This window comes from Trichomycterus rosablanca, chromosome 13 (genome assembly GCF_030014385.1).
Source record: "Trichomycterus rosablanca isolate fTriRos1 chromosome 13, fTriRos1.hap1, whole genome shotgun sequence".
Classification (NCBI taxonomy): Eukaryota; Metazoa; Chordata; class Actinopteri; order Siluriformes; family Trichomycteridae; genus Trichomycterus; species Trichomycterus rosablanca.
In genome coordinates this window covers 2,989,953-3,006,204 of record NC_086000.1, presented here as the reverse complement: position 1 = coordinate 3,006,204, position 16,252 = coordinate 2,989,953, and the positions used below count along the sequence as shown (strand labels likewise).

The following is a 16,252-nucleotide window of genomic DNA, read 5'->3' as shown; positions in this document are numbered from 1 at the left end:
CTTAAAAATCTCCACTTGTATGTGGTCACATATTACAAAATCAAATCATTTTCATTATTTTTTTTTTTCTTGAAAATTACAGCATTGGGTTCCTAATTTACATTTAAATAAGGTTGAAATATTTTGCGACCCACAACCTGCGTCCATGGGGCCGAATCAGCTCTCATAACTGCCATATTTCAGCCGTTTGATTCTCATTTCCGGATGCCTGTAATTTTACCTGCCAACCTGTAGCTGGGTAAGACGTGTGTGTGTGTGATGGTGTGTGTGTGTGTGTGTGTGAGAGAATCAATTTCTCAAACTCTGGAACGTTTCCAATCGGCGGAGAGGGAAGCACGAGTCGAATCGAAGCGCAATCCGAACACGTGGCGATCGGAGGTGATGACGGGTGGGGGTGGCGACCCCGGCGCCCGCCGGTAGCCTGATTTGCGCGGATGTGTAATTTGGCATCCGCGCTCCCTCGTCAATGGCGGATGATTATCACTTAGCGCGCGTGTTTATCCCCGCATTATGTGTTGTTGATTGTGTTTTTCTGAAACGCGCGCCCGGAGTAAAGGACATCATCAGGGAACGGCTCGGCGTGTCGACTCTGTCATTAATAAACGCTCGTTAAATAGGGCTGGCGTGCAGACGGGGCAATTTGGTGTCCAATATGTCGGCCGGGACTTATTGAAATCGGCCGCGGTGCTGGAACACCATTGGCTGCCCCGGTCGACGGGTGTTTAATGACTTTCATTCGACCTTAAAGCAGAGGTGTGAGCGCAGGTACGTGATACCGAACGGTAATAATATTTACAGTACTATAATCATCTTCATTTCTTTTTGCTCGTCTCAGCCCGGCTATATGATTTTACTCCTGATTGTTGCTCTTTTCAGCGGTGTGTTCATGCCGCGCGCGTGTGTGTGTGTGTTTGATTAAATGTAACAGGATGTGTGCAGGCTGGAATTGAGCGAGCACGAATGCTGATTTGATTTTTCACTTATTCCATCCTTTCATCTCGGATTCTTCATACCAGTTGGCGTGATGACATTCGCATGTAGAGCCGAAGCCCTTCTTCTCAGGGATTTGAATTATTCTGGTAAAAAATGTCCAAAAAAATACGTCCCTGACCCCTCAAAAGACTCAAAACCAGAGCACCGACTTTTGTACCTATTATGGCCAAAAAATATGGTCACACACACATGAGTTCAGGTGTTTTGCTATCAATCATTCACTGTCTGTTTAACTAAAGCTTCGTCCTATTCAGGGTCCCTGTGGGTCAGATTCACTGGCTGAAAGGTAGAAAACACCACATACAGGTTGCCAGTTCATCACCGGGCAAACACACAGGGCAACTTCTATCTAGTATCTCCAATTCCCCTGACTGTGTGTCTTTGGACTGTGAGACCCACACAGACACAGAAAGGACCTCCGGGAATCGAACCCAGGACCAGGAGTTCGAGGAGTTTAGTGTGGTGACGCTTTAACGGTCTAAACATGGCAAAGATGAACTGAAACGTCAAAACCGAGCCAGCCTTCTCATCCACCGTCAGGACACAAGTTCCTACAGTTACACTCCAATATTCTCCCAAATAAACGGAGGAATTCATTCACAGTGATCTCGATCGACAACTGGTGTCTGTGCCCGCATAAACAGGGTCAGTTAACTAACAGCTGCCCATATTAAAAAGCATGTGGAACAGTGGTCTCTTTGCAGCCCATCCGACATCAGTAACGTTTGACTGAACGGGCACAAGTTCCTACAGTTACACTCCAAAATCTTGTAGATGTAGAAAGCCTGTCCTGATGAGTGGAGGAATTCCCTCTTAGTGATCATGATCGACTACAACTAACGGCTGCACCTATTAAAAGGTACGTGGAGCAGTGGTCTCTTGGCAAGGTCTTGGCAAGACTGGAGACTCATGCAGCCCGTCCAAGATCAATAGCGTTTGACTGAATGGGTTCTTACAGTCACACTCCAAATAAATAGGACTGGTTAACTAACGACTGCACCCAAGTGGAACAGTGGTCTTTTGCCAAGGTCTTGTGTGTTTTTTTCTGTATTGTGAGTCTTTAAAGCTGGTGACTCATGCAGCCCATCGAACATCAATAACATTTGACTAAATGGGCACAAGTTCCTACAGTCACACTCCAAATAAATACTCACACTGCACCCATTAAAAAGTATGTGGAACAGTGGTCTCTTGGCAAGGTCTTGTGTGTTTTTTTTCTGTATTGTGAGTCACGCAGCTCGTCCAAGATCAATAACGTTTGACTGAATGGGCACAAGTTCCTACAGTTACACTCCAAAGTCTTGTAGATGTAGAAAGCCTGTCCAAATAAATGGAGAAATTCCTTCTTATTGATCATGATCGACTACAACTGGTGTCTTTGCCTTTATAAACAGGGCTGGTTAAATAACAGCTGCACCCATTAAAAAAGTACGTGGAACAGTGGTCTCTTGCCAAGGTCGGGAGGAAAACCCAAACGGCTATTTGCTGAGAGGAAAGCTCTGGAATGTACAGGCCTAATATCTGGTTCCTGACTGTCCCCTGTACTGAATGAATGGAACTGCTGGATTTGGTCTCTCCCTGCAGCACAAAACGCAGCAGTTCAATCTTTTCGCCCCCTGCGCGTCACCCTGGCGCTCGCTCACCGCGCCCTCTCTCCCCACGGGTCTATCAGGCAGCGCGGCCGCGGAAAGCTTAATCGCTCATCAAAAACAGAAGCTAAAGAAAGCGCCCATGATCTCTGTGTTTACACACCAGACGCTTCGCTCTCCTGATGCCCAGATCTCACACCTGACCCGCCCTAGAGCTGTTTACACACCAGACGCTTCATCTTCCTGATGTCCAGATCTCACACCTGACCCGCCCTAGAGCTGTTTACACACCAGACGCTTCACTCTCCTGATGCCAAGATCTCACACCTGACCCGCCCTAGAGCTGTTTACACACCAGACGCTTCGCTCTCCTGATGTCCAGATCTCACACCTGACCCGCCCTAGAGCTGTTTACACACCAGACGCTTCACTCTCCTGATGCCCAGATCTCACACCTGACCCGCCCTAGAGCTGTTTACACACCAGATGCTTCACCCTCCTGATGCCCAGATCTCACACCCGACCCGCCCTAGACGCTTCGCTCTCCTGATGCCCAGATCTCACACCCGACCCGCCCTAGACGCTTCGCTCTCCTGATGCCCAGATCTCACACCTGACCCGCCCTAGAGCTGTTTACACACCAGACGCTTCGGCCAGGCCGCCATCGTCCACTAAAACTGGAATACAAGCTTATGGAACAGATCATAAAACTGAGACACAGAATCAGACAAAATAGAACGAAATGGAAACGAGTAAAGCAGAACTGAGCAGAACAGTGAGAACCTTGGTTGCCAGAGCCTCCACCGTCTGTCTGCAGGTCTTTTCCACCTCCAGGTTCTCCTGCATGCTGCTGACCTCTTGCAGGACCCTCTCAGAAACTACAAACACACACACACACACACACACACACACACACACACACACACACACACAGAGACACAGTTTTAATTTCCATTCTTTCATTGATCAAAACTACTTCAGAACTTCTCCCAGGTCAGAAACAATCCCTCCCAGAACCATGGTTGGAGATTTGCAGAGGGTGGAAGCTTCCCTGGGTCACCAGGTTTCGATGATCAGAAGGTATTCAATCATTCGAACGGAAATCTGGTCATCTAGAGGTCACTAGGAGGGTTCTAATAGGGATGGTGGTAGCCTAGTGGGTAGAGCTTTGGGCTGTCAATTGAAAGATTGAGAGTTTGAATCTCAGTTCTGCCATGCAGCCACTGTTGGACCCTTGAGCAAGGCCCTCAACCCTCTGACCCTGCACTCTGACCCCTAAGCTGGGGTATGCAAAGAACAAATTTCATTGTACTGTACACGTGTATATGTATATATGACACATACATATACTGTATATGTGTATATATATGTCTATCTGCCAATCAGGGTCCTCACACAGCGTTTGAAGACCACACCCACATAGTCCGGTCGTCCCGCCCTAGCAGAGACGTGTCTGCTGCAGGCACTGCCAATTATGCCTGCTAGATGGCGCCTAAAATTCTTAATAAATAGTTATTATAGGTTTAAAAATTTGTAATTATTAACCACCACCACTAATCATCTTAAGAATCAGAACAGATAGCAAAACACATGTTCATCTCGCCTCAATAGTTCACCACAAGAACCGTTGTGTGTGTGTGTGTGGGGTTCTAATCTCCAGCTGTTGGTGCCACCCTGAAAGACCAAATTAACGCTCACGAATCAGGAGCGCAGAAACCGGCGCTGGCTCTCCGTTCCCCGTTTTGACGCGTGCCAGCAGATCTGGCATTAAAACCGGCCGCGGTTCGGCTGATGAGCCGCTTTAATTGAATAAGTCGGTGAAGGAGGCGTGAGGAGGAGACGAGCGGGTCGTTACGGCCGCCGCTCTGCCCCTGATTCGTGTCGCTAATCACAGGGCGGCTCTGGCTGCTGCCCAGATCGCTGTCACTTAACTAATTGCGCATTGTGGCTGAGAGGGGAAAACAGGAATTAAGCCGCGTGGCGGACAGCGCCGCGCTCCCGGTGACACCTAATTAAAAGTTGATGAGCGCCGGCTTCCCTACGTCACCCATCAGACCCTACCGAGCTGCCGCTTGGAAGCGTCTCCTCGACCCCCCCTGTCCTTCGTACTCACCCAATCTGGCGCTAATCATCTTCTATATCCGCGCCACTCGACTTTCTCTCTCCGTTAAAATCAGCGCTGGCTGATGCGAGCGCGTGTGCACTGTATGACTGAAAGTATGTGGACACCTGACCATTAGCTTGTCAGACATTTATACTAAAATGATTTACAAACAAGCTGTGGCATCTTCACAAGACCAGGTGCACCCTATGGCGCAAGTTCTGACATCTTCACAGGACCAGGTGCACCCTATAGCACAAACATAAAGCTTCTATAGTAAAATAATTTATATACAAGTTGTGGCATTTTCAGAGGACCAGGTGCACCCTATGGCGCAAGTTCTGACATCTTCACAGGACCAGCTGCACCCTATGGCGTAAATTGTGGCAACTTCAGTGGACCAGGTGCACCCTATGGCGCAATGTTGTTTTGACCAAGATAAGCATCTATACTAAAATGATTTACATACAAGTTGTAGCATCTTCACAGGACCAGGTGCACCCTATGGCGCAAGTTCTGGCAACTTCACAGGACCAGGTGCACCCTATGGCGCAAGTTCTGGCAACTTCACAGGACCAGGTGCACCCTATGGCGCAAGTTCTGGCATCTTCACAGGACCAGGTGCACCCTATGGCACAAACATTATTTTAATCAAGATAAAGCTTCTATATGATGTGTCCTGGAGTGCAGACTGTGAAGTAGACCTCCATTCATGTAGCTTTACAGTGACGGTTTGAGACTGTATGACAGGACTATAAAAGGTTTATTGTTTTAAAACCTCAGTCTGACCCTACTCTGATAATGTTACAGGTTTCCATTATTTTGTCCATCCTGTCTCCCACCACGTGTCGTTTCCCGGGTTCCGGCGCTGCGCCGCATTTCCTGCGTGACAGGTTAATTGTAGCGACTGGTGGGCTTAAACGGCGTTCAGTGTGACAGTTCGGGACATCACGCCTCGGAGCTGACAGTCTTAATTGTAAGTTTTGTCCTCAGCATCATCAACACATTTCAAAATCTTTTTTCACCCCCCCTCCCCGTCCCGCACCGCACAGGCGCCGATTGGCTGCGTGTTTTGGATGTGCGGAATAACGCGCGGGGCCCTGATGAAGGGGGCAGATGCCTTTGTGGTCTTATCATTAGAACACAATGGCCGTGTTGTCATCAACCTTGCCATCTCCTATTGAAAAGGCATGATTGTGTGTCGGGTCTCTCTCTCTCGTTCTCCCTCTCTCGCCCACCCCACTCCACCCCGCTCTGAATAGAAGCAATTTTCTAAGAGCTATGAAATCACGTAATGGCTCCACGAAAAACGCCGCGGCTCCGCCATTATTTAAGTGGAAGTCGCGCACAATGTGTGTTTTGCGGGCGGAGCGACGCGGCGAAAAAGCGCGAGCAAAGGCCACACCATTCAGCCTCTCTTCTCCGACGTCCAATAATAACCCATTTCATGCATTAAAATGAGAACGCGGCGGGTTCTCTCGCTTCTGCCGCCCGTTCTCTCGGCTCCTCTGTTTGCTGATAGCTGTTGTGCTTTTCGAAAAAAAAATAAAACATTCGCACGTTGGCAATTCAATTCGCACGTTTCGATTCCCCCCATTTTGCGTGAAGAGCGGGGGCACGGCTTTTCCCCGCGCGCCGCAGGAAAGGTGAAGGGTCGGGATTTGAACCGAAAGGGACCAGTCAGTTTCGGGACGCGCTAGAAACAAAGAACGCACGGCTGCACTTTAAAAATGGATTTACTGACACGATGACGGATTAAAGTGACGCTTATGCACATCAGAGGTCATAAAAATGTCACTGTCCATTTTATCAGCTCCACTTACCATATAGAAGCACTTTGTAGTTCTACAATTACTGACTGTAGTCCATCTGTTTCTCTACATGCTTTGTTAGCCCCCTTTCATGCTGTTCTTCAATGGTCAGGACCCCCACAGGACCACCACAGAGCAGGTATTATTTAGGTGGTGGATCATTCTCAGCACTACAGTGACACTGACATGGTGGTGGTGTGTTAGTGTGTGTTGTGCTGGTATAAGTTTTTAAACACAGTGTCCACTTTATTAGACACTCCTACCTAGTTGGTCCACCTTGTAGATGTAAAGTATTGCTGCTGTTTGAGTCGGTCATCTTCTAGACCTTCATCAGTGGTCACAGGACGCTGCCCACGGGGCGCTGTTGGCTGGATATTTTTAGTTGGTGGACTATTCTCAGTCCAGCAGTGACAGTGAGGTGTTTAAAAACTCCAGCAGCGCTGCTGTGTCTGATCCACTCATACCAGCACAACACACACTAACACACCACCACCATGTCAGTGTCACTGCAGTGCTGAGAATCATCCACCACCTAAATAATACCTGCTCTGTGGTGGTCCTGTGGGGGTCCTGACCATTGAAGAACAGGGTAAAAGGGAGCTAACAAAGCATGTAGAGAAACAGATGGACTACAGTCAGTAATTGCAGAACTACAAAGTGCTTCTATATGGTAAGTGGAGCTGATAAAATGAACAGTGCGTGTAGAAACAAGGAGGTGGTCATAATGTTATGAGCCCTTCTGATAATACACAATACAAACTCGAAGTCAGACAGGTGTTTGTTTGTTCTGGCTGTAAAGTAATAACTGTGTGTGTGTGTGTGTGTGTGTGTGTGTGTGTGTGTGTGTGTTTGACATGCCTGAACAACTCCCACAGAGTCCGAAGTTCACAATGTGTCTTGACCTGAGGCTTTTTTTTTAATAAAGCTGCTCACAGGCCTGTCGCACGTTCGCTTTTCGGCCAAAAGTATATGGACACACGAGCATTAGCTTGTTAAACGTTAATATGCAGCTATATCAAGGCTTTCCACCATACTTTGGAATGTGCCTGTGGGAGTAGGGTTGAGGTTGACTGGACTTACTCTCCATTCCAAACCTACTCGTTAAAACATTGTCTCTATTACTGGACATGTTCTGGACATGTCCGAAGCTCCATATATTCTGCCGTCCAATCCTGACCCATCAATACGATCTGATCGGTCACCCTAGGTAGTGCGGTTGAATGTCCAGTTCGAATCAGATTTCAAACCACACACAGATGTGAGACGTTGTGATTGTGTGCGGTCCAGCGCTGGAATCCGATTTGAGCCGCCGGTCTAAACGTACCCTTTGTGTCCAGGGGGAGGGGGGGCGTGTTCGGGGCGTGTTCAGGCACTTTCAGACAGGGACGTGTTTATAAAAACAAACCTCTTTCGAAATCCCCCAGCTTCTGTAGGGCTCCATCTCTCTCCTGCTTCAGCTTCTTACACTGAAATGAGCACAAGAACAAAGAAACCTTCGATTACTCCACATCAGTGAGGCGTCCGGACAGAACTGATATACATACATACAGAAATAAATACAGATTTTAATCAACCTCACACATTCACTAAAGATTTTGGTCTAATTTCTTAAACCACTTCAGATGCACACCTGAGACGCATTATAATCCTGAAGATGAAAGGCTTAAGCCCATTTATTAGAATGGAGGAGTTAATAAGAGGTCCGAACTGGATCATTTGACCCCGGTTTCATTTTGGCTGCTCCTGTATTTATATATGAGGGACCAGATTTGGCACAATAAATAATATCCTGGATTTGGGATCAATCCCGATGGTTAGGCTGTTAAATCCACAGACTCAGCCAATCATGTCTGTGCAGACACCTGACCGGATGAGCAGTACTGAGCATATTTTACCACCCAGTGTAATGACATCTTGTTACAGGCCCTGATCGGCTTTCCAGTCTGATTTGCTTAGAAGTTTGAGGTAAGACGTACGGTCAGACAGTCATGTGACTTTCATTTCACACAGAATGCCAAATATAGGGGGACAAACTGAACATTTCCGGTCACATATTTGCTCTCTGTGTTTCATAGGAATGCGTCACAGCCTCTGGAAACCAGTATAAGCACAACAGGTCCGTACTTGGATAAGGGGCGTAAAGAAACGACCTTTAACGAAGCTAAACACAGTGGACATGTTCGCTGTGTCCATGTATATAATGGTTATATAGGCAAACAATCATCCCATCACATTCTGGACAGTCCACTGATTGTACAGTTACTTAGAGACTGTTAGTGCGACCCATTATCAGAATGAAACTGTCAAGCTGTACGGCCGTGTTCGAACCAGCAGCTTTTTTTCACCTCGTTCGACCAAATCGCTGGTGGTGAGTACTGGTTCTGACTGGAATTTACTCCCGGTGGTGTCCAATTACTGCTGTAATAAGTGCCATCAACTTCCTGCTGTCTGTCTGGGTCTTCTTCCTTTTATTGCATCAATAATCAAGTTGCTGGCCGTCCTCTTCCTCTTTTACCTCTTTGACATCAATTAAGAACCACAGAGAAGACCGTCGTCTACAATTGTTAGTCTGTGACTGACCCAAGTAGGCAAAAGCTGTCCACCACCAATGGTAACCAGTGATGGGAAAGCACTATACATACTTTATATATCCAAACGTATATGTACAGTCCTCTTTGTTACTGAGGTAACATTTTTTATTGCACCCACTGCATTGGCATGACACCTTGGCCCATCAGTGTGTGACCTTACACATGCTTTTTTAACTAAATGGCACAGACACATTCCAAAATCTTCCAGAAGGACATTCCAAAAAAGAGGGGGCGACTCCATATTAATGCCCACGGTTTAGAAACATGATGTCCAACAAACACACAAACAGGTGTCCACATATGTTGGTCAAACACTCACTCACTCACTTTCTTAACCGCTTATCCAATTAGGGTCACTGGGGTGCTGGAGCCTATCCCAGCTTTTCAGTGGGTGCAAGGCACACAGTAACACCCTGGACGGGGCGCCAGTCCATCGCAGGGCACACACACACACACATTCATCTACAGGGCAATTCAGTGTCTTCAATTAACCTGACTGCATGTTTTTGGATTGTGGGAGGAAACCGGAGCTCCCGGAGGAGAACATGCAAACTCCACACAGAAAGGTCACGGACCGCCCCCGTCTGGGGATCGAACCCAGGACCGCCTTGCTGTGGGGCGACAGTGCTACCCACCGAGCCACCGTGCTGCCCTTGGTCAAACATATTTTAAATAATAATGAATATAATAATCAGGACATTCGTACGTTCTTACACTCCCATGGTGCAGTTCGACTGATACGATATATTAGGGTGACCGTTATGTCCCCTTTATTCCGGGACATGTCCTCTTTTTTGACCTAATTTTGCTCTCGGTGTTTCATTAGAACACGTCACAGTCTCTGCTTTGAATTTCCTTTGGGCAAATGGAAACCAGTAACAGGTAAAACAGGTACAGCACTGATAGTTCTGGACTGATAAAAAGTAGCTGTTTATTTAGATGCATGATTATTGATGCATCTGTCAAATATTTAAACCTTTACTTTATACACATTGCCATGGTGCCCCCCCCCCCCCCCCCCCCCCTTCCCTTCCCAAACCTTCCACCCAGGGCGGGTGTCCGTCTGGCCCATGCTGCCCTCCTGCCGAATGACCCTCGCCATATACACACAGGACTATGAGATGAGAACTGACAAGCGACGCTTACCTCCAGTTTGGTCTTCTCGTGCTCCTTCCGCAGACCCTCATAATGGCGCAGAGCTGAGGAGAAACAAGGACTCCAGTAAGCCATTTGATCTCACTTACAACCTTCGTGACCGAGTTTAAACTACAAGGTCTTCTTCGGATGGGCATCCGTCTGGGGAACTACAGAGAACAGACTAATGCCAGTGTCATCAGACTGCACGAGTGGACATCTAATACTGGACTTCCTCTAAGGACCAAATCTCATTTGACTAAACAGCCGAATGGTTTCCACTCATAGACGGACTGTCTGACTCAAGGTATGTGCACACCCCTCATTACTGCTGTCGATAGTTCTGTGTACCCATTGCTAAAGGGTGTAGAAAATGACATGGTTTGATGAGTTTACTCTTGAGGAACTCTAGTGTCCGGTACAGAGCCTTGACCCTAAAATCAGTGCCAGACCTCAAGATTACTCTTTGGCCCAAGTCTCTAAATCTCACTAAGTCTCATAGATACACTACTAAAATTAAGGGAAGCCTTTCCAGAAGAATGGAGGCTGTTATGGCAGCAAAGGAGGAAGGAGAACTTCATATTTATGATGTAGTTTTGGTAAAGGAAACTTAACAGGTCCACAATCAGGTGTCTACATACTTTTGGCTGGTATTTTCATTTATGTTCGTTCCTTATCCTTTATTAAATCAGAATTGGGACACTTTCATGTGTGGAAGCATCCAACACTGATGCCATTAATGCAAAGTACATTAATTATTTGGAGAAACATCTACCTGCTAATCATGAGCCGGGTCCATGATGTGCTTCCCATCTAAAATGTAAAGATTTAAGAACCCTTGGTCTACAATATATTTCATCTCTTGATTTCCACCTGCCTGGGTGTGTTAGGTGTGACAGGAGGACTCAAACTGACCCGAAACCACACCACACCACACCCTGTCCCAAAACCTACCCAACCCCCTACTGGGATACACTGCCGATTGTAATCTAGAGATCAGAATGTAGGTCCTGCTACCAGAGGGATTTAAAGTACGACCAAAGTTCAGGTGCGTTTAAGTGCTTCTTCAAAGTCTAAATACGACATGATTCGTGTTCAGAAATAATATGATGAATATTTACGATCCAGTGGTTCCTCAGTGGTTTAAGTCCCACCACTCAACCAACTGTCAAGTTGCCACTGTTGGACCCCTGAGCTTGGATGAAATGACGCCTCAAAAGTGCCCAAAATAACCCCGGTCCTTGTCCAGATTGGAAATCTGGAGAAATTCTGAGCTATTTAATCTTATTTTATTATTTATTAGGATTTTTTTTCTTTATGCATTTTCTCCCTTTTTTTAGTGCGTCCAATTGCCCGATTGCGTCACGCTTCCCCTCCACCAATGCCGATCCCCGCTCTGATCGAGGAGAACGAAGCTAACCCACGCCCCCTCCGACACGTGGGCAGCAGCCGTATGCATTTTTTATCACCTGCACTTTGACGAGTGCAGTGCAGCTCAGCGTTGTGTACCGGAGAGACACACCCTGAGAGCACTCTTTTCTCACCTCTGTGCAGGCGCCATCAATCAGCCAGCAGAGGTCGTAATTGCACCAGTCATGAGAGAGAGACCCCATCCGGTTTAGTCCCGCCCATATCTGAACAACTGGCCAATCGTTGTTCATGTGGCCGCTCAGCCTTAGGCGGCAGGCAGAGCTGAGATTCGATACGATGTATTCGAGATCCAGCTCTGGTTCCAGCGTGTGTTTTTACCGCTGCGCCACCTGAGCGGCATTATTATTAGGATTTTAACGTCATGTTTTGCACACTTGGTTCGATTTCATTCGACAGTCATGGACAATTTTGCGTCTCCAGTTCACCTCACTTGCACGGCTTTGGACTGTGGGAGGAAACCGGAGCTCCCGAAGGAAACCCACACAGACACGGAGAGAACATGCAAACCGGGTCCACACAGAAAGGACCCGGACGCTCCACCTAGGAATCGAACCCAGGACCTTCTTGCTGTGAGCTATATAAGTACTGGAGCTGAAGGAGTTTCTGGTAATGTCCTGGTACCAGACACATCAGGAGAACTTCTCAGGTCTTGTGGAGTCCATGGCTCCGTTTGGCCGGGTGGTCATAATGTTTTGGCTCATTAAGTAATATGTGTTTTTGGACCTGAATTAAAGCTAGAACGACTTTTTGAGAACTTTAAGAACCAGGAATAGTTAATATTACTCTTAAAAGTTGTTTTTATTGTTTTACACGACTAAAACGATCAGTAATTAATAAAAAAAATACTTTATTTACATTAGCTGTAATGTAACGGTGAGTAGCCTCAGTGCTAATCACAGGTAACCGACCAACTTTCTCCAAGTGACCGTTAATAACGTTACGAATAAAAACAAACTCACCTTGATCCGATAATTCTGATATAACCGACATTTGAGTTTCTTCTTCAGTCGTCGCCATTTATTCGAATTAAAATAAACCGAATGCACTGATTTACCTGAGCTGCAGTATAGCAATACCACCCCGGAAGCTTCACATTCCCTTACCTGACAGTGGCGGTGTTTCAAACGTCTAACAGCTTATAACAAAGTGCACTACGCTTAGGGAGTGAATTAACGGATTCCAAAGCACACCTAGTGCTCCTAAGCAGGGAGCGAAACTGTATTAGGGACACCACCTTTCAACTCGATGGATTATTATAATCAGTGTATGTATAGAAGTGTACCATCGGGTGTTTTATGTATTTATTTGTTTATTCATTTTGACTGGACGCCTCATCTTGGTCAGGGCCGCTGTGGGTGCAGAAACTACGCTCATGGCAGGAATTCATTTCAGGACGACACAATTTAATCCTGCCAAGCCACCTACTGCATGTTTCCGCAAGACAAGAGAAAACCAAAATAAATGCAGACATGGGGAGGACATACCAAACTCCACAAACGCTGGAACTACTCTTAAGCTCACATAGTAATAATTCCTATTATAATATTGTAATCATTCAATTTCCATATGCCTCCAGTTATCTGGGTTTCAGAAGATTTTGGAGGTTATCTGTGGGAATTTGTGCCCAAACAAACCATCTTTACACCCGAACTCACTAATGCTCTTATAGACTAAATGCGTTAAGTCCCCACAGACACACTCCCAAAACGTAATCTATCTCAGGACGACACACACTGACACGCAATTTAATCCTGCCAATCCACCTACTGCATGTTTTCGCAAGACAGGAGAAAATCAGAGCTTAGAGAAAATGAATGCAGACATAGGGAGGACATACCAAACTCCACAAAAGCTGGAACTACTCTTAAGCTCACATCCATGTTAATAATATAGTAATAATTCCTATTATAATATTGTAATCATTCAATTTCCTCACTTCCTTCTGACTTCACTAATGTTCTTATAGACTCGAATGCACCCCCACAGACACACTCCCAAAACATGTGAAATTAGACCTGAAATTAGAGTATAAAGGCATCCTTTGCTTTCTCCAAATATCAGAGCAGTAACATTAACACTATGTCCAGTCTCTGGTGGTCAAGCGGATAAAAAGCAGTTCAATTACTGGTCTGGGAACTGGTTGTTTTGGCCAAGGTAATGGACGATTGATGAGGAATTGTTGCCCCGCCACTGCCTAGCTGCCACTGTTGGACCCTTGAGCAATTGACCCTCAATTTCTTGCATTGTATTCAATCCCAATTCGAAGGTGCTTTGCTTAAAAGCATCTGCTGAATGCTGTAAACGTCTCTGTCGCTTTGTGTTAGGTGTTTTCTCTTATTCAACTTTAGTGCAGGAAGGTTTCTGATTGGCTGCCCTGCTCTTTTATAGCTGATACATGTTATTAACCGGTAATAAACCAAACAGAACTCACCTGTGTAATTCTTCTGGTGGATTTTAAAGGAAAAGGAAACACGAGAGAGCCACGACGTTTGAAGAATAATATAATTTAATTTGTCATCAACACAGAAATAGAATTTGTGAATACAACAGAGATTCGTCCACGAGAGAAAGGGAATGTTCATAATCTGTAGATCACGACACGACACACAACCCGTACTGAAAAACATGAAATGTAAACATCCTATAGGTTCAGATAACAAGGAGTTCGCAGCTGAAGAGAAGGGGCACAGGGTACCTGTTATTCCCACAACAGGGTTTCTCTTGTGTTTGCTTTATTAGATCACTACCGATGGTATAGTTGTACACCATGTAGCACAGGGGGACAACCAGAAAACCACACACACACACATCCAGCTGTCATAGTAGTGGATGTTTTGTACCTCATTACAGTACGGCATTACAGGCAGTACATTTAAATGATGCATGAAGGATAGTGCGCTGTACTTCAGAGAAATGTATCAAATGGTAAGTCTATTTAGCCCATAAGAGGACACCGCTGACCTCACAGGACTAAAAATCTGCACATGTTGGATGAAATGATGTCAGTATAACATACTCCCCTGCTCCCTTTTGAAGTCAAACAAACTCAGTCAAAACAGAACAAAAAAGGTCCAGCATTACATCGGGCGAGTGACATGTCAGATAAACAAACACAAAAACACAAAGTGGTGCTACGGAATAATCATGGGTACACACGAACACGTCCTGACACACACACACACACACACACACGGCAAGTCTACAGGAAGCCGAGCCCAGAGCACTGACGGACGCTTTATACAGAGAGCCTGCGGGCATGAGGCTGCGATCGTGTGTTTACAGTCGTACACAAAACTCCGGACACCCCTGGATTCCAATTATTTGATTTTCAAAAACATTTCTGTCAATCTGTTGAAATATGGTAATTGTTTACATGTTTGTACCCCAATGTAAAGGTGCCAAATCTGTCCTGTTTATACCCTGGCAAAGTTGCCATATCTAACCTGTTTATACCCTGGCACAAAGGTAATATATCTGTCCTGTTTATACCCTGGCACAAAGGTGCCATATCTGTCCTGTTTATACCCTGGCAAAGTTGCCATATCTAACCTGTGTGTACCCAAACACAAAGGTGCCAAATCTGTCCTGTTTATACACTGCCAAAGTTGCCATATCTAACCTGTTTGTGCCCTGGCACAAAGATGCCATGTCCTGTGCCATAGTTTACCTGTTAATATCCCTACGCATGTCCTGTGCCATATCTGTCCTGTTACTGGACAATAATGTAAAATAAACAGAAATAAACAGAGTATAAATTTCCTAAATTTGTCCAGGGGGGTCTAAATTTTTGCGTACGACAGTATGCTGCACTAATATTACAGTCACAGGTTGTACCATGTGTGTATAAAGCGTTCCAGCGGTCTGGGCACTGAACTGAGATTCTGTAGACGAGAGGGTCACGTGACCGTTGACCTTTTGCGGTTAGGAGGCGCCTTGGTGGACGTGGTCTTTTCTCGGGTAGAACTCGGCCAGCGTGCTCTCTGGGATTCTCTTCAGCATCTCTTTGGGGAAGATTCGGAGGAGCTGCCAGCCGATATTCAGAGTCTCAAAGACTGTTCGGTTATCGTAGGGACCTGAGACGACGGAGACAAGCATTTATTTATTATTTATTATTATCTTAGTGTCGTGTTTTACACACTTTGGTTCCATTCATGACAGGACCGGTAGTTACTGCTTACAGATTCATCAGATCAAGTTTTAATACCTTGAGCGATGAAGTTCTTCTCAAACTTCTGCAGGAACTCCAGGTACAGAAGATCATCAGAGGTCAGAGCCTCCTCTCCTACTACAGCCTTCATAGCCTGCACGTCCTTACCAATAGCATAGCAAGCATACTGAGAGTGAGAGAGAGAGAGAGAGAGAGAAATGAGAACAGTTTATCACTCTCTCATAATCATGAAAGATGAACTAGCAACAGAAACACTGAATTTATTACCAGTTGGTTGGAGACGTCTGAGTGGTCTTTGCGGGTCATACCCTCTCCAATAGCGGACTTCATCAACCGAGACAAAGATGGCAGGACGTTGATAGGAGGATAGATCTATAAAATATCAACAATAGTTATGAGGGCCTGAGTGAAGTCTTAAGTTTTACATGTATGTT

At 45.9% G+C, this 16,252-nt stretch overlaps 2 protein-coding genes across 2 annotated transcripts in view; both read right to left on the bottom strand.

Moving 5' to 3' along the window:
• Positions 1–12,743, bottom strand: part of shtn1 (shootin 1) — a 34,362-nt gene extending 21,619 nt beyond the window's left edge. Inside the window, exons 1-4 of the mRNA XM_063007075.1 lie at positions 12,610–12,743; positions 10,232–10,284; positions 7,900–7,960; positions 3,366–3,460 (exon numbers count right to left, since the gene is read on the bottom strand). Coding sequence (XP_062863145.1) covers positions 3,366–3,460; positions 7,900–7,960; positions 10,232–10,284; positions 12,610–12,667 — 267 coding nt within the window. The 5' untranslated portion in view covers positions 12,668–12,743. The remainder of the gene's footprint in view (positions 1–3,365; positions 3,461–7,899; positions 7,961–10,231; positions 10,285–12,609) is intronic.
• Positions 12,744–14,138: 1,395 nt separating this feature from the next.
• Positions 14,139–16,252, bottom strand: part of atp6v1ba (ATPase, H+ transporting, lysosomal, V1 subunit B, member a) — a 33,678-nt gene continuing 31,564 nt past the window's right edge. The window contains exons 12-14 of the mRNA XM_063007217.1: positions 16,086–16,190; positions 15,855–15,984; positions 14,139–15,723 (exon numbers count right to left, since the gene is read on the bottom strand). Coding sequence (XP_062863287.1) covers positions 15,572–15,723; positions 15,855–15,984; positions 16,086–16,190 — 387 coding nt within the window. The 3' untranslated portion in view covers positions 14,139–15,571. The remainder of the gene's footprint in view (positions 15,724–15,854; positions 15,985–16,085; positions 16,191–16,252) is intronic.